Raw genomic sequence first — 18,673 nt, 5'->3', positions numbered from 1 at the left:
GTGAGTGAAGTTGAAAGAATTAGCTAAGTCTGTGATGTAATCAAGAATATGCAGAAATTGTGTGGTTAACCACAGTTACGTAAACATAAAGTTGCTACACTGTCAGACACCTCAGATTTCTGCCACTTTCTGTCTTTTTTACTACGGACATCCAGACAGAATGTACCAGACATCACTGAGGACTCAAGACAGTTGGCTGGTTGGGGTTCAGAGCAGAGCAATCATCTTATCAATCCAAATGTTGAACCAGATCAATAAAGGAGCTGCAGGTGAATGGATTTTTATGTCAGCAATAAAACTGTTTACTTTCATTTAAAGCTGCTAATCAATAATTTCATATAAACAACAGTTCAAAAAACTATGTGTATGAAAACACACAGAGCATAACATGTTCGGTCTCACCACTTTCATCAGCAATGTTTTCTGCAGCAGCAGGTAGCTGTTTTCAACCCTGCTTAACTGTACCACTGTACACTACCTGCTTAGTACCAAACAACAGACAGACAAAGTTGACCTTTTGCCCTCTCCACCTGTGACCCCATTCTACTCATTGGAAAGGATTCTCATAATAATTGAATAATGACTTGCCTCTTTTGGTAGATGTCATTTCTTTTCACCTTAAACTTCCTTTCCTGTTATGTCAACTCTGACGCTTTTTATGAAAGCAAATAAAAGCTGCACTGATGTATAACTGAATACTACCTAACTGTGAAGTAAGACAATGATCAGGATGTACGTAGCTTGACTTCCCCTTGAAGTTTCTATGAAGTACTTCCAAGTGGTGCAATTTCTACAACTTTTAGTTTTGTTTGTGCAGGTTTAGAAAATTAAAGTGTCGAGTATTAATTAAACTATATTCAAGCTGGTCACATTTAATTAACTGAAAGTGAACCTTGAGTTAACATTATTTTGTCAAACTTGACTATAGTTTTTTGAATGTTAGACACTGGAATTTTCTATCTGAATTTGTGGACCCTCCAGAATTTACTCAAAATTAAGTTTTTGAAATTACACCACATTTCAAAGAAGGGAGGTGATCAAATTTCACAACTGAGCTACTTAAAAGATTCCAATTGTCATAGATACTAACCACAACCTCATGTGGTGTTCATACTTTAAAAAAAGAAAACCCCTTATTAAATGGCTTCCTGCACACAGGGTTAGCAAAAAACAAAACAACAAACAACAACATTTTCTCCATAATTTTATTTGGGGATGGGCTTTACTTGGTTCAGGCTTAACATTAGGGTTAATTTAATCAGGTTTTTTTCATTTTAATTATATAGATGATGTCATTTTTAAGATTGTGTGACACCTTGCCTAATTCATAATAACAAAAAGTGTCAAGCTGAATTGTCACCTTAAATATTTTTTAAACATTTTTGACAATTTTTGTTCATGTCGAATGCGTTACAAGTATTATGAATACAATTTAAAAGAATTTTATAAAAAATAATTTTAAAACAGACATGAACAGTACTTAGAAGGCATGTGTGCACTTATGCTATTTATTTGAATCCCTACTTTTCCTTTTTTACTCCCTGATGCAGGTTTAAGCTTGTTAAAATCATTTTATTCTACTCTGTCTGACAGTATTATACATATTGTGTATCATATTGTTCCATCTCTTCATTGAAGGTGTATAATGTTTACACATCCATAAAAAAACATGTTTTTTATGGTTTCACCATTTTACATTTTGATCATTTTAAACACAGTCCACCAAAGTCAGATTTTGGTTTCATTAGAAACTTTGTTCAAACACAAACTTTCTAAACTTTGGACACACAGTGTGAGTTGGTGATGACGGGCCCAGCAGCAGCACAGTGAGGTTGAAGTGTTACAAGTTGAATACACTCATTGTTACCAATTTTTTCTTTACATATCAAGTACATTCTCTGAATTTTAATCTGTAAAAATACTTCTAGGAGATGGTTTATTTTTTATCCTGAACATTTTTGGTGCAAAATTGTGCTTAATTTTAAACTTTATCAAGCACTACCTCACTAGAACAACTAGTTAATACCTTATCTGCAAGAACTACAAGACGTCTAATTTAACAGTCAGGTTATGTTTGGTTTTTCTTGTGATTGAATGCAAAAGCCAAATTCCAGCCTTATAATCTATGTGGTTATGTGATCTAGAATCAATAGACTCAGTATTAAATCACTTAAGAGATGAAATTCCTTGATGACATTTTCATACAAATGCCTTATGTTTGGACTTATGTCCCAGATTATTGCAGACAGTCGTTCATAACATCATTTGTGCTGTGCTGCATTTCACCACATACACCATGTCAGAGTCATCTCAATCATTTATGTAACACTATTTTTGTTCAATTTCACAATTTAAGTCCAATAGATCCCATTTTTACACAGCAAAACTTCAGATAGCTGAGACATAAAAGTCCTCATCTTAAAGGTGAAAAACAAATATTGAATAGCTACCTATTTTTCTCTGAAAATAAGGAGCAGAGTCTTTGTGTTTTCAAGGTTGACACATTTGATCAGTTTAGTGTCATTGGGAACTTAAAACAGTGCCCTGCTATCCAGGTCGGAATGAAGAAATGCACAAAAAACCCAACATTCTTAATTATAACTATTGGTTGGACTGCTATGATACTAATATTTTACATGATTTTGGTATTGGCTTTCTTCTGGTGTAATGTCTATATAGACAGAATAAAAGTCTACATTTTTTAGGCCCCAGACCCAATCTGGCAACTCTGGCCACATGGATCTCTTCACCTTGTTGTGTCAAAAGGTGCCTGAACAGGGTTTCTCTTCTGTGATCAGTCCCCCTGCTGTTCTTGGAAAGTGCTCACTATCTCTCTGTTTAGGTAATACAGCCACCTGCTGGCTGTTATATACAAGTCAACTGCTGCCAAGCTTATCAACCAGGTCCTGTTCTCAACAGTTCAATACATTTATTCATGAGTTAATAAATCATAACTGTAGCTGGGGATAACGATCAGCAGATCTAAATCTTGACCATGGTTCCCTCCCAGAAAAAAGTGGATTGCTCGATCCAAGTAAGAAAGGAGCAGCTGCTGAATCATGTACAGTAGGTACAATATCAGCTAAGGTGTGTTCTTTTTAATGTCCTCATTATTAGCTAGTTTTATTACAGAGGGACTTGTTGTATTTTAGTTTATATGGTGCTCACATTAAGAATATTCCTAGTAGGGATGTGCAGAGGGCCCAGCATTTGTATTTGTATCTGTATTTGTTGAGGCAGCAAAATTATTTGTATTTGTATTTGTATTCGAATAAAAGTGGAAAGAGGCTTAAAAAGACCCCATATCGGATCTTGAACTGGAGTCTCCCAGATCATAGACGACCGTGCTGACTACTGAGCTAAAATTTTACTCATTGCCTCATTGTAGACAGACCTCTACCTATTTATACACCCATAACACAGAGACAGCACACTGTGTAATGTGTAGGGAAGAACTTCAAAGGTGATTCTTGCTTTGCACTTTTCATTTATTGCCTATTTTTTACAAACTGACTTTGTGGAAAGGAGAAGGGGAACAACAGGTTATGGAGAGTCTCTTGGGAGCACTTTGCTTGTGTCAGTAGCTCAGCTTTATCTCTGGGGAACACCCCCAACAAATAATTTTTTAAATATTTGTATGAAACAAATATTCGTATAAAACCCACTATTTGTGCTTTGCCAAATAATGTATTTGTATTCAGGCACACCCTAATTCCTAGTTAATTTGTGTTTTATGACCACAAACTAACACATTATTTCAGCATAGAAGTACTGGTTGCATTGGAGTTACTGGGAACTTTGGGGCAATGGGGTACATACACATTACACAGAGGGTGGTACAGTAGGTAGGGGGTCAGTAGGGAAATGTTTGCCCCAGGCCCAAAAAATGTTAAATCTGGCCATGCTGAAGCCTCATATTAGCTTCAGGAATATATTTTTACACAGAACAACATGGTTGTTGTTGTTGTTGTTGACTGTGGATTTTTCTCCCCATCTCTTACCAAGCATTCAGACTGACGTCAATGTTAAAAAGAAACTAAACAAAGGCACTGTGTTGGTGTGGCCTTGTTTCAGGTTCTGGTGAGATGGTGAAATATGTTCCAGGAAGGGTTGTTTGAGTAGCAGATCCATGATCAAACACTGCACATCATACTATGAGATGAGGATTGTATAACTCACAAAGTTAGCAATCATTTCATCCTCTGTTGCGACCATCGCCAGGTCAACAGTAGAAATATGCAAAGTAATCTACCAGTGTTATGCCCTGGCAAACGAAATGAAACTGAATTGGTTCAACCTATAGTTACTTACTCAAAAAAAAAAAAAGTAAACAAAAAAATAATCTTTTGAATAAACTTGAACCTATCCTTTAACCATATTAAAAAAAAAACAAGCCAAAAAGCCATGCGCGGAAATTCAGGGCAAAACTGAGGCTGGTGAGGGGACGTGAAACTTTTTTAGTTGGTTTGTCAAAGAAACATCTGAAAATAAGACAAACATGGGTGCTGCTTTATATCTTTTTCATTTCATTGTGTAGTGAGACACCAGTGAGGAGGGCAGACAGAGGCTGACAATGATGCATCACATATACCCCGTTTGTCATGATAGCATTGTGTCTACAAAGATAATTATGTTCACCTTATGCAGAAGAGGATCACTGAGATTAGAGGTTTAGTCACACAGTCTTTACAATAATGAGGTATAAGACATTACAAAAGAAGTCTACAGTATACGACCTGCTTTCTGTCTGGAACAGAAATCACAGAAAAATTATAAGGCCAACAAACTGTACAATCACAACAATGTCAGCCATGAAATACAGTTTTTAATGAAAAAATAATGCTAACAGTATACTGTTTATACTGTATATTCTATTATCAAACAAACATCCATGAAATAGCAGCAAACTATTATAAAATGATTAAGAAAACAACCAGTTTCAGTAAAGGAACACAATGCCATATTCAGTTTCATAGTCATTGTTGTTCTTCATTACTTAGTAGCCTGTGTTAGCATTTCTTATTGAAACAAATAGATGAACTCCAACCACAGCTTGATTACTTATATGAAGCAGCACATGTTAGTTTGTTTGATGCTAATAATGAAATCAAGCTATTTTGGGGCAGCTTCAGCACACGTGTGCCGACTATATTAATGTATCCGACTAAAACATTTCCAGACGCCACTATACACTTGGCTCGGAATTGATCAACAGCGGCTTCTTTTGGAGAAGGCAGTGAGGTGACAGTTGATTCTGTTGCTTCAAACTCCTCGCCTTGGAGGACAAAAGTGACTTCTAATAAATAATAACATATCTTTTGTTCATTTGTCAGCATACCCACTTCCTGCTATTGAACTAACTTCCAATTTTAAACTTGGAAAACATATATTTCTTAATTTCAAATTGGACATCATGAAATGAAATGTTTTAAATTTTGTAAACATTTGTATGCATGTTTATGATCAAAGTTAAAGTTCAGATTGTGATGATGTTGTGCATTATATTGCATGTGTATATTGTACATATGTCTTGTGTATGGGATATGGAGAGATCATATTAACTATCATTCTTTCATATTGCTAAGGTTTCTGTGAAGGTCAGTTCACATGCTGCTGCTTAAAAGTTGCTTTTTGTTTGATTGTCAGTGGAATGGTCTGCAGCAATAGGTTTGATAGGGGCCCACAACTCATTTTGGCCCTGATGCCCATTATGAGATCAATCTGGCCCTGTTTTGAGGCCATTGCAGGTGAGTGTTACTGGTGCTAGGCTGGTGAAACTGGACGTCACTTCAATTACATTTGGCTTGTTAAAAAAATATGCCACCGTATGTGTGTGTATATGGGGCCAGAAATTACATAAACATCACCAACAGGTTTTAAGAGTCTCAGGAAGTTTTCCTTTAATTCATCTTTAAGCTCTGTCTTAAGACAGAAAATGAGGCTTAACCTGGTACAAGCTTATGTCATGAGCAAAATACCCTAAATACCCTAAAAATGTAAAAGTGTTCATACAATTATCAAGTTACAACAGTATAGTTGTGGCTTCAAAGAAGCAAAATATTAGTACATTTAAGTACAATTGTGTAATAATGTTGACAGAGCAGCTGAATCCAGTCGATTACCCTTTAATAGACTGTCCTTTTTTAGAGCAACTTTTAACTGTAAATTTCCTGCAGAAGTTGAGTGATAAGAAGTAATAAATACCATAAGCAAAATACAGCAGTAAGTTTGATAGATAAGGGCAGAATTCTGCTTTATCCCTTTTTCCAGGAGAACAGAATCGGTTCTGTTTGTGTGGTTGAAAGTGAGGTTTCAAGTTCTTTTTATCATGTCTGATTCCACAAACATTTTGTGCTGAAATTTCTTTTGACATTAACTCAGTGGACTGACACGGGTCACATCAGACAACACCCAGATAAAAATAAGAAAACATCTGTATCTTTCAGTTTTTTCCTGATTTTTCTAAAACATCTAAGCATCAGTTACCATGCATGTTTTGCTTCTACTGCACACAGGAGATGTAATGTGACGTGTCAACAGACGCCTGATGAAATTCATGGCAGAGATCTTTGCTCTCAATCTGATTTGGATGCCTGTTTCCTGCACTGACAATCCAAAATTGCTAATGAAGTTTGGTGACTTCTTCATGCCACTTGATGTGACTGCCCTCTAGTGGTGTTAGCTGGTCACTACATTTCATCACATCATGACATTTTCATGTATTTAGCATGAAAATAACAACTGCACCAGAACAGACCATCTGCTGCTTTTTATAGTCGTGTCCCAATTCAATGTCCACAACCTCCAAGAGTGTAAGTTGTGTGGATACTATTATTCATTCATTGTTTTGAGATGAAACATTACAGCTCATACTGTAAACTATATCATGGAGCCTGCGCTTACCACTTTGTTGAGAGCAACTTTCTGTTACACACTTGGAAAGTCTTGACTTTACTAAACAAGTTGATCAGGATCAGACTGGCCTTATAGTCTTTCAAAGGTGTATCCACAGGTACAAAGCTGTACTTAGTTAGCACACATAACTATTCTGGTTGTCCCTTCAGTCTTAAAGTTGTCAATGTCCAGCTCCTTCTGGGATCTGCCACAGTTTACACTGGACTTCATGTGCACAGTTCTGAGACCACACACACACACATACACATACACACACACACACAAAACAGCCATGTGCGTTTTTTTGTGTGTGTGTGTGTGTGTGTGTCCATGTAATCAGTTCACACCGTGTCTCTCTTCTCATTGAACTCCATCAGATGTTGACGTCCCGCACATCTGTAGGTGTAGTCGAGAGGTCCTGCCCCTCACCGATATTCTTAGTTTCCATGGTTACCGAATGTTGCTGTTGTTGTGCATGTCTGAGACTGGTTTCCAGCAGCGACTCGATTTGTTCCTGACACGCCCTCAGACAGTCCTGAAGAGTAAAAGTTCAGATTAACTCAGTTTGTCTTCATTTCTAGTGGTACGTCTCGGAGAAGACAGCGAGTGTAATGTGTACTAATCAACTCATGGACAGATGTACTCACCGGGTCACTCCTGATGGTCTGTGCCAGCTGCTCTGTCAGTTTCTGAGACATCATGGCATTGCCCACTATTCTCATCTGTAAGCCCTCCACTGCTGCCACCATGCTGCCTGCTGCCACCATGGACGGAGGGCTGGCTATGAATTTAACATCTGCGGAGGATCATATTGTGACGGTTTGTTAATAAAACAGATAACAGACACAAATAAAAACAAGAGAATTAGAAATAAGTACACTTAGGATGGATTTTGCAGTGAAGTAGGATACACCCTATGTCTTGTAGATAAACTTCTGAAATGAACAATATTAACATATTCATAGATTTTGGATTTTTAATGAGGAAGAGAGAAGATGTCATTTTAAGAATTTTAATGAGGTTAATGAGTATTTTTATATTTCTTAAAATATGACTGGAGGGGATCTTTGAAGAATTTGATACAGCTTGATTTTTTGATAAATTATGTTTAAAAAGATTTAAAAAAAAAAAAAAAAAAAAAAACGGCTCCATGTGATGTTTTTGGATTATCCAGAGTGATGAAAACACTGAGAAATTAGTTGCAGAGAATGATGTAGTCTCACACATACCTGTGGCACACAGCGCCACAAAGGTCTGAGCATGCTTCCTGAGTATGGGCCTGTTCTCCCTCCTGATAGGCAGCTGAGACAGGAAGTGGTCAATGAAGTCCAGAGGGGTCACCGAAGCCAGGTCCCACTTGAGCTTGTTCAACACCAGCAGCTCCATTTGCTGTGAAAGGATGAGGACAGAGAGAGGGACAGAAGGACAGGTTCAAGTGTGAGCCAGAGCAACAGATGCAGGGATTAACAAAGATGGCAGTGGATACTGCTTGTACACTTTTGGAGATTTTGGGCTTTATGGTAGTACTAGATGGAAGGTGTAGGGGGGGTTACCAAAATCATTAGGAAGCCTCCTCTGGGGATCTTGGATATTTTGCGAATACAATAAGGGCCATTTATTAGATTTCTCGCCAAGGCGAAAAGGGTTGGTCAAGCTAAAATTTTCACCTGCTCCAAGAAGGGTAGAGAGGTCAGTAAACCCATGAGGAGTCATCTTCTACCAACCACTAGATCTAAACATCTGTTTGGGGTCACTACTAAATGACCTACCAGCAGCTGAGTGGGTGTGATAGAGTTGTCTGTGTAGATGCAGAGTTTCTCAGCAGTGAGTGGGATGGTCTCCTTCAGCTTGGATGCCAGGAACATGCAGGCAGCTCCCAGCAGCTGCAGGTGGTTCTTCTTGGTAGGTTCCACTGACAGGAAGCGGTCTATGTAGTTCATAGCCAGAGGGAAAACCTCCTCCTCACACTTCTGCTCCTCGCATACCTGCACAAGACAGACCACATAACAAGAGTGATTAGCCTTTTTATATGTATAGAAAGAAAGTAACCAAACCATTCACAACTGTGATTTTCTTTAAAAATGTTATCAGCTAGGCTGGTTTGTAACTCATTTCCACATCAATATCCATTTAAAACTGACTGAATCCTGCAAAACCTTTCAAAGTATGCCTCTTATAAGAAAACAAATTCACAAAAATGCGTTTTTGTAGAATTTGACATTTTGCATGGCCGAGATCATGATTCAGTGACTGAGATATTGTAACAGGAGGATGCACTGATTGATAAAATACAGCATAATATGGTCATTTATGTCAGGGCAGAAGGAATATTAAAAGATTAATGTTAAGACTGCACTGATAATTAATTCTTTAAATCGTTTACCATGTAAAGGTAAACACTGATGTTTGCAGCTTCACTAATGTGAGGATTTGTTGCTCTCTCTGTTTTATATTATTATAAATAAAACAATTAAAAAAACAGGTCAGCAACACACTCATGATACTGACGTCAGTATAAACTGGATTGTTTTACATTTATTTATTCAGATATTAACACAAAGGTGAGATTAGGTGAATCTACATTTTAAAAGTAGTGGAGAGCAACCATAGCAACATAACAAACAGCAATCAGCCAACAAGGCAGAAAAAAAACATTGTGTGGCCCAAATATATTAAATGACAAACATCAAGGCTGAACAGCATCACCCTGCATAAAAGACACAAGCACAAGACAACAATAAATGATAGAAATAGTACAGACCCAGTGAGTGAACACATGTTGAAATGTTGTCTAAGCAGCGCATTAATGCAGCTCCTCACGAGCCACCAACACAAAGGCAGCGCCTGCTCTGCCGAGACAGCAGCTAGCAACATTTTCCAAAAATACTTTTAAATGGTTTAACTACATATTGTGGTATGTATTTTAGGTGAAATTAAATTTCTTTCTCTACTGTTAAATCAAAAGTGCTTGTGAGCGCATGGAAATGGTTTATTAGAAGTAAAGAAGGCGGACGCATTTGTTGAAGCCATGTGTTAAAAACAACCATTTCAAACATGGCATCGTCATTTTGCTATCTTAACAGGCTAAATGTGGCTACACACGATATACATAATGGACCGGACATCATGCTCATGTAGTTTGGTTAATCTGTAGCCTTTGTGTTTGATAGAAACAAACATAACCTACATGTAACTCCCTTGAGGATGGTACTGAACACTACTGAAAATCCCCAATGTTGCGTCATCACCGTACAGATGTAACTTTGCACTACAGAGTCTTTAACAATAGAACTTCATTTCGGCATCCGTTTCAATCACCAGTATCACGTATGAAAGAATAGCATTACACCTTTTGTGACAGGTTCTTATGTTTCACATTGCAAAAACTCAACGGCGGCGCTAGTGAGCAGCTTTATCAATTCATAAAGTTGTACGTAGAATAAAGCTAAAGTTTACGCCTTGTATGCCGAATTCACCAGCGGCTCTCGTCCATTCATAAAAAGATCAAGAACTTGTTATAGCAAGCACAGAAACGTGTAAATAAGCCGGTAAGCTTTAAAACACCAGTTCTGTGAACGTGTTTCTCTTTGTATAATATGTAACTTCATTTATTGGCTCTAACTCACCTCCAACATCCAGGTAGCCACTATCCTCCTCATATACGGGGCTATTTCTCTCTGGACGCATTTGAAGTAGTTGGCAGCGGGCAGGTACCTGTCCTCTGCCCGCAACAAAGCGTGCAAGACCCGGTCAGTCAACAGGTTGGAGTCCCGGTGGGCCCTTCGGATGGCAGGCCTGTCCCCCTCACAGCACAACAAGTGAGCTTCCATTTACCTTACCCTGCCTCCAGCACTCTCACTGTTCCAGCTGGTGTCAAACCTCAAAACTAGCTTCAGCTTAACTAAAAAGTAATTATTAGCTGCTCCATATCGTGGAAGCAAATTCCAACAAGTTTCTCTTAATTTATGGGAAAATATTAACACCTTTTTGTTTTCGTTTTCAATAATTACATGTTAAATGAAATGATTCCTTATTTGTCTCCGTTGTGTCACTGGTTCAGTTTATTCCTCTCCCGTCGGGTTGTGAGTTAGTTCTTTTGTTAGAGGACAGACCGGAGCTGCAGCACTGTGTCCACCGGCGGACTGCAGCAGGTTTACCTCCACCGTCCTGCTGCTGCGCCTCTTTATCACTGAACCACGTCAAGTCCAGCACAATGAAACCACTTCCACACACAAAAAAGTCAAAATAAAAGAGCCCGCCCTTTACATCTTTCATCAGCCAATGGAGGTAACATGCACACACTACTTTTAAGGATCGATTCACTCACATTAGCCGAAATACCTTCTTTTCTACTTAAATGTAATATCTACCCGTGCAGACAGTTTTGTACTTTTGTGCTGAGATTTTGAAAAGTCCAATAGTAAGATTTCTAACAACACCACAGAGGTGCATATCATCTGAGGTGCACAAAGCACTGAGAAATCACACTGGAGAAACCAATAGTGGAGGTTTGGGTTATTTCACAGAATTCTGACTTTTGTTGTTGATTAGATGAATCCTGTTTTTACTGACTTATCAGCAAGTAGGAGCCTATTATTATGTTGATTAATTTTGATGGATATATGACAAATGTTAATGACTATGACAACAGCAGTCAAGAATTAAAATGTGTAGGAACAAATACTACTTATTGTGTGCTACTGTCATTTAAACGAGAATATTTTCTGCTCTTAATTTAGTAGTAAGTAGAAAGTAATCTACTTCCGGTGTTGAGGCTAAGCTTGGATAACTTGATTCTGAACACACACACACACACACACACACGCACGCACACACACACACACACACGCACACGCACGCACACACGCAAAGAGGGAGAGATAGAGAGACACTATCAAAATACCAAAAGATAAAAATGAGATCTCCAAATAAACAAAAAAATACCAGGCACGCTTAACATTCTGATATCAAGAGGGTGGTGTCAGTTTAGCAGCATCTCTAGAGTTGGAAAACTTTGGAGAAATACCTTAAAGTTCTGGCTGGAACATAAAACTAAAGGTAATTCTTAAAAGAATCCTCAACTGAAACTTGTGAACTGGTGAAAGAAGTGCTAGGTTTCACTAAGATTGTAATTTTTTTCGTTACAAACAAAAACTAATGCCATCAGATATGATAATGACATTCTGCCATGACGCAACCTCACTACATAATTGGCACTTATATGTTTATGTATGCCGTCAGCGCACACTCACACAAAGTGAAACCCAAACTTCAGGATTCTGTTCCAGAAGTAAAAAAACACTCATTCATAATCTTATTAACAATTGTATTGTAAATGCCAAGTCGGATATATCAGATTTTTTCTGGTGATAATTATGACCTGTAGGTGGACGTGAATGCTGTAATTTTAACATGACATGAACGTGGAATAAACATCACAGCTCAACAGAAGCTGTCCAGAGAATTGTATAGAATAAAACTTTATTTTACAATAAGAGCATGTGGATGATTATGCTAATATCTAGCAGCCTGTCCAACCCCTGGATGCTTCTGTCTGTAACAAGTGAACAAGTTAATGCTTCCATTAACACACCAACATAGGTCACCATCACGCTGTCTCTCCTGGCTGGGCAGACTGAGAGGAACGGTTGCTGGATGTCCTGCAGCTTCTGCTTCAGTCCTGCATCAAGCTTCACTCTCTTCAGGTGTCCAATGTTGCTGCTGTGGTCTTCATCACTCACTGTGATGCAGCTCTGCTCTCACTGCAGGGTGCAGGCCTGTTGATGGACAGAAGTATACAAGATGTTCCAAAGTTTAAATATTACATATTTCATGTAGATATGGCATTTATGAGTAAATATATTCTAAATATCCTTCAATAAAGCAGTGGAATGGGTCTTCAGTATCGCTGCTTATCAACAGTTATAAAGTGTCAAATCACAGTCAAACTTTTCACAACTTCATATTCTTTAGGAAGCCATACTAACCTGGTAGATTGTATAACATTGATGGATGTTAATTGAAAGTAAAGTGCTAGATATAAAAAAGTCATCAAAGTGTTTCACAGTTGAAAGGGGTTCAGTCAATAATTTAATTTGTATCTCAAGTATAAATGTGGGCTTAAATATGTCAATCATCAAGCTGTAATAACACATGATGAAATTAAGTTGACTTTGCAAAGATTGTAACTTTACCAAGAGACAAAAGGCAGATGTGTATGAGTTACTAACAGCAAACTGCTGGCTGATTGCTAAATAAAGCAACAGGGATTAGCTAATGCTAAATCTTAGTCAAAGTTAGCATGAGCTTTAATTATTTAAGTTCAAGAAACTTGCCCAGACTGCTGTGTTACTGACCTGCATTACTCTGAAAGCATTATTATGTCTGTAGCAAACTAGTTACCGACTGGTTTTGGCTGGTTTACCTCTCCATTGTGGCTCAAATTGAGGGGGCATCTCTCTGGCCATCATCCTCATGGATGTATAAAGAGAACTGGATACAGTGTTGGAGGTGGGGAACCGTTCATTCCTATTTGGTAGAGCTGTTAACAACTCAAACATCTGAAATGTGACCTTGACCACACACTGCTTTTTGTAAGATGTCAAAAGCAAAAAAAGTTTGGAAACCACTGGTTTCATCTTTAACAATGTGTTGTATTTTAAAAGCTTGTTATATTATCCATTGTGTCAAATCTTCATCTGAAAAGTAACAAAAGCTGTCAAATATATGTAGTGGAGTAGAAAGTACAATATTTCCCTCTGAAAAGTAGTGGAGTGGAAGTATAAAGTAGCATCAAATGGAAATACTCAAGTAAAGAACAAATACCTCAAAATTGTATTTACAGTAAGTACATTACTTGAGTAAATGTACTTGGTTACTTTCTACCAGGATGGACAATACCACTCACCCAGTGCATGCTGGGAGAGGCTCCAGAGACCAAAGACCCTAACAAGGGTAGAAAAAACTTTCACGAACAGCTGAACTCTCCCAGTCTGTAGACCACCAATGAATTGATGTCAAGGTGTAGATGGTCTTGTGTGAGAGACAGAGACAGAGATCTATGTAGCCATGTCTCTCTCTGTCTGTGTTTGTGAACTTTAACCTCAGTTTCTCAGGGTGGCCGGGTCCAGGGTCATACTCTGGACACCACATACAATAGCAGTCTATAGATTCTATTGATTCATTGTGATTGATCCCCTGCACAATAGAGACTGATCTGTGGTGATTGGCTTCGCTAGCCTTCTGCTATGTTGTATGAATGCTGCTGGATGGGTCTCGGCATGCAGAGCTCAGACCACTATAACGGTTCCAACTGACTGGTGGGACATTCAAGATTCAAGATTCAAGATTCAAGATTTAGTTTATTGTCATTTTTTTATGTACTAGCATACACAAAAAAAACAAAAATGCTGTTCCTCCCATCCCACTGTAGTGCAACAACAACAGAAAGAATAAAGATATATATCTAGAAATTCCCTTAAAAAATGATAAAAACATATAAATCCCAAGAGAAAAAACAAAGAAGAAAAACAAAAAAAGAACAGTTAGCAGCACAGTGCATTTAGAGAGAAAGTGCATATTTCAGTTGGATGTTGACTACTGGTACATGTCTCAGTTCGATGTTGCAACCTAATGTCAACGAGTGACCAGCACTGATGGGGGGGTAGTTCCAGAAAACGAACATTCACTACCATGATTGCTGGAACTGCCGGTTTATATGAGTTAGCAGTTAGCCTAACTTGCACTCCTCTGGCCCCCGTTTCCAGCTCCCAGTTCTCTCCCAGCCAGTATTTCTCATAGCAAAAGTCTTTGTTATGAATGTCCAAAAGAAACTGCCAATCATAGATATATTTCCCTTGCAATCCACACAATGACACAGATGTAGACATAGACATGGACTAAGACACTGTATACTCAGAACTAGGAGAGGCGTCACAACCAACGTTTGCAACACTGGTTGTGATGCCATCAGACCAGTTCATGGGGAGAGAGAGAGAATAACACCAACCAGGAACCCTTACACCCCATTACAGTTTCTCCTTTGGAATGTTGGTAACAGTGGCAGGTAGCAGTTAGCTGTTGACAGCTAGCTAGTTGTTTTTATTTAAAAAAAAAAAATCCAATGCTGCTGTTACCTCTTCTTTTGAGTCCTTTCTGAAGATTCTTTTGAAGGTTGTTTTGCAAAATGTCCCACTTTTTAAGTCCAAGTTTGAGATGTATTCAGGAGGTCATTTTTTGTGCAGCTACTATCTCTTTTTTTTCTACAATATGTGCTCTTTATGTTATAAGAATCCAGGAACAGAAACATTTTTCTGGCACACTTGTGATATTTTTTATGACGATTTTATCATAAATACTTACCCATACCTCTAATCTAATAACTCTGAGTGTGCTGTATCACATTCAGCCTCCAATTACTTTTGTCTACATAAACATACATTCATTCCAAGCTTTACAAAGATGCTGAGATCAGAGCAGCACGAGAATGAAAGAGACAGAGTGTGTGAACCCAGTAATGATGCTGAAGATGAATGTGGTGGCAGCTATAGAGAGCACACAGAGGTCTCCATGCTGAGGAATCTAACTTACCATCTTTCACTGCATATAAATGAAAAGAAATGGACCTGACAAAATGACTTCCCAGAGACAGAGAGGAAGATTAATGGTTGAAAATAAAATTGAGAGAGAGAGAGAGAGATAACTTTCCATTCATTCATTCGTGGTAGCTGCCAGCTAACGTTAGCCTTGCGCTTGGCAAGTTCACATTTAGCCTATAATTGAAAGTAATGTGAATGTAAAACAGGTCCACCAAATCTCCTCACAACAGACGTCAGTCTGACTGGTTTAATATAAGATAATCTCCAGACCTGCTCTACATGATGTTAGTTAATGTTAGTCCAACTGCTGGAAACAGCTACTCAGCTGCAACAGACGCACAAATACTGTCACTCCAACTTTATCAGTCCATTTACTGCCACCGCTAAAATGCATTTTCACTTTTACAGTTCATCATGTTTGTGTTGATTTTGTTGGGAACATGTGTAGTTAGAGTCCTGCTGTCTGACACTCAGCTCTCAGCCTGCGTTAACCAAGCAGCTGCTTTTGTTCAACATGCTAGTTTAGCGTTAGCATGAACCTCAGATAGTTAAACCGGATAGCCGCCAGACAACAACTCTGTGGAGCTTCCACAAGTTTATGCTTCAGAGTCATGGATGTCAGTATGATACAGTGGGTAGATTGAGGCACACTGTGACTTTTTTCTTCTTTCTTCCTCCGAAGGCGGGGAGGTGCGTTTATGTTATAGTTTGTGCGGCCCTTACTGGCAGTCACCAAACACACCTGTAACTCAATGTCATTAAAATGTAAGAGGTTCCTCCTGGTGGCCCAACTGCATACTACAGCAAATCTACAGAACATTTTCTGACAGTTACAGCACAAATCCCTCGTCTTCTGCAAATTATTAACCACAATTATCTGATGATTGATTAATCATTGACATCCCTACTTTATATCATATATTTTCGCTTTACTAGTGGAACCAATTTTGCAACATAGCCAAGCCTATGTGAAATTTCTTAATAACCTAAACATGGGTGTGGGTGGATGTGTTTTAAGGCCAGGCACCACGGTTGAATAGAGAAAAAAAACAACTTTTTCTTCTATCAGAATGAAACTTATTAATATAAACTCACACACAATATATTTCTGTATTATAACCTTTATTTTTTTATCATGAAATTCATGAAATAAGTCAGAACAAATATAGCAGTGTCACAACTCTTGTCTTCCCTTTATCTTATGTGTATAGTAATAATTAATTAATAAGAAAAATAAAGTATGTACTGAAAAGTTATGTAGATGGTTGATTATTTGAAAGAGCAAAAACTGAGACAAGCTTTACAAAAGAGAAAATGTATCAGTTTCATTTCATATACAAAAAAGAAAACTGGCAATAGAAAAGCTGTTCAAAAGCATCTTCTTCCCTTGAAACACAGTTGGTCTAGAGTACATGGTTATGTGTGGAGTGGTGCTGAAATCTCATAATTTTACATATTGTGTTAATCGTGTTATTTGTTTAGCAGGTGTCAAGTTATGTAACCTGTAACATGTTTTACAAATTGCAGATAGGGAATATGACTTGGCCGTGGATTGAAAAAAATTTCAGTCAAAAGATTTATTTTGCTTTAATCTTTGTCTCTCTCTCGCTCTCCAAAATATAACATAGACTTTGTTTTCCATTTGATTTGTCAGTTGTTATGCATATAGTGTTTTTGTTCTCTACACTCGCTCTACACTCTCTTGACTGTATGCCCTGAACTGATGTCCCCCTTACATTACTTTTGCAGTATTAAGATTACATTAATTCTAGGGTGAGTTTTTCGCTCTCCTTATGTTAAAATCGACTGTAAATCCACATTTAAAATCTGATATTTAAAAATTTTTTCCTGGGGGGGCATGTCCTGGACCCCCTTAGGGGGTTTGCATCTTTGTCACCTTTTTCACCCCTGATGAGTTTACACCCCTGATTCAACAAAAGACAGTGACTGCTGGGTAGATGGAAGTTGTAAGAATTGTTTGCATTAGCATTTCAAAAAAGATTACAGTAAGGGAAAACAAGAGCTAATGGAAATTTGAAACTTATTTGCACCACATCAACACCAAGATTCTGCAGTGACCTGATGGCCAAGCCGACAAGCGAATCCAATTAAGAAGTCTAACTCATCTGATACTAACACATCCTGTAGTTAGTGACATGCGGCATGATGCATTTGAAAATGTGTATCCCAAACAGTTTAATAATATAAATACGTATTCATTCAGTTTGTAACATGTACTGCAAGCAGTAGCAATGCAGAAAACATCACACTGGAGCAATAAAAGTCTATACTGTAACTATTTCCTTCCCTTAGCATTATCATTTCTGTGGGCATGTTGTATGGATTTGGTTAGTAGTGAGCTTGCTGGCACAATAAGAGCCAAGTTGCAGAGCAGGGGGTTAAAGCAAGAATAACATTGGAAGAATGCAGTTAAAAAGCTTAGATAAAGGAGAGAAAAGAAAAGAAATAGAGAGTGTGGAAAGTTAAAAACACAATAAACATCAATTTGATACAGATTGGCTGTGCTCCTCCACACCTGTGGAGGCTTTTTGAAACTAGCCAACCATTCTCACGCCACTGTGAATGTGACTGAACAGCACGCTTCAAATATAAAAAGTCACAACTGGACCTGTAAAGTTTAGGTTTGTGATGCCAGCTATAGAAGGATTTGAATATAGAAAGAAAGAAGATAGAAGGAAAAAATGAGGAGAAACTCTCTCTCTGCTGCTGAGAAGAGTCAACAGAACCACTGGTGCCAGACACACTGCAAAAACTAATATTGACCACAAATGACCCAAACCACCCAATAGCTGACTGTTGGCTGGGTGTGGCAGGGCCCTTACAGCGTCTTAAGGATGTCCTGAGAGATGACGAGCTGATGACATGTCTCTGCTTTCCTACACTTTTTTCTATTTACATCATAGTGCTAGGATTCAATTTGCATTCATCTAACAATGTGACGGCCTCAAACAAATAGCATACAGTCTGACACAGATTATTACTTATATGTAATTAGGGCTGTCTCATACAGTGTGACATGCATTGAACTTACAAGATCACTGTTGTCGCACAGTCTAAAGGCACCTTTAGGTTCTTTCATAATCCAGCTGTGCAGCACTAACACAGGGAGAAATGAAGAGTATGTCAAGCCACTCAGCGATGCGTAGGAAAATTGTGCACAT

The 18,673-nt window shown here is 38.1% G+C and overlaps 1 protein-coding gene across 1 annotated transcript; it reads right to left on the bottom strand.

Moving 5' to 3' along the window:
* Positions 1-7,209: 7,209 nt before the first annotated feature.
* Positions 7,210-11,178, bottom strand: LOC121898003 (G1/S-specific cyclin-D1-like). The gene is made up of 5 exons (XM_042412844.1): positions 10,521-11,178; positions 8,664-8,879; positions 8,124-8,283; positions 7,542-7,690; positions 7,210-7,429 (listed from the first exon to the last, which is right to left on the bottom strand). The coding sequence occupies exons 1-5, from the start codon at positions 10,722-10,724 to the stop codon at positions 7,268-7,270; spliced, it is 891 nt and encodes a 296-aa protein (XP_042268778.1). The 5' UTR covers positions 10,725-11,178; the 3' UTR covers positions 7,210-7,267.
* Positions 11,179-18,673: the final 7,495 nt, after the last annotated feature.

The sequence above is a fragment of the Thunnus maccoyii genome, chromosome 5, assembly GCF_910596095.1.
Source record: "Thunnus maccoyii chromosome 5, fThuMac1.1, whole genome shotgun sequence".
Classification (NCBI taxonomy): domain Eukaryota; kingdom Metazoa; phylum Chordata; class Actinopteri; order Scombriformes; family Scombridae; genus Thunnus; species Thunnus maccoyii.
The sequence above is the reverse complement of the archived record's forward strand: the minus strand, read 5'-3'. Positions and strand labels throughout refer to the sequence as shown.

Excerpts from the sequence above, each read along its gene's own strand:
- LOC121898003 (XM_042412844.1), bottom strand. The coding sequence starts at position 10,724 with ATGGAAGCTCACTTGTTGTGCTGTGAGGGGGACAGGCCTGCCATCCGA. Across the intron at positions 7,691-8,123 it reads TGTGGCGCTGTGTGCCACAG|ATGTTAAATTCATAGCCAGC; the intron begins GTATGTGTGAGA and ends GATCCTCCGCAG. Across the intron at positions 7,430-7,541 it reads AGACCATCAGGAGTGACCCG|GACTGTCTGAGGGCGTGTCA; the intron begins GTGAGTACATCT and ends TTTACTCTTCAG.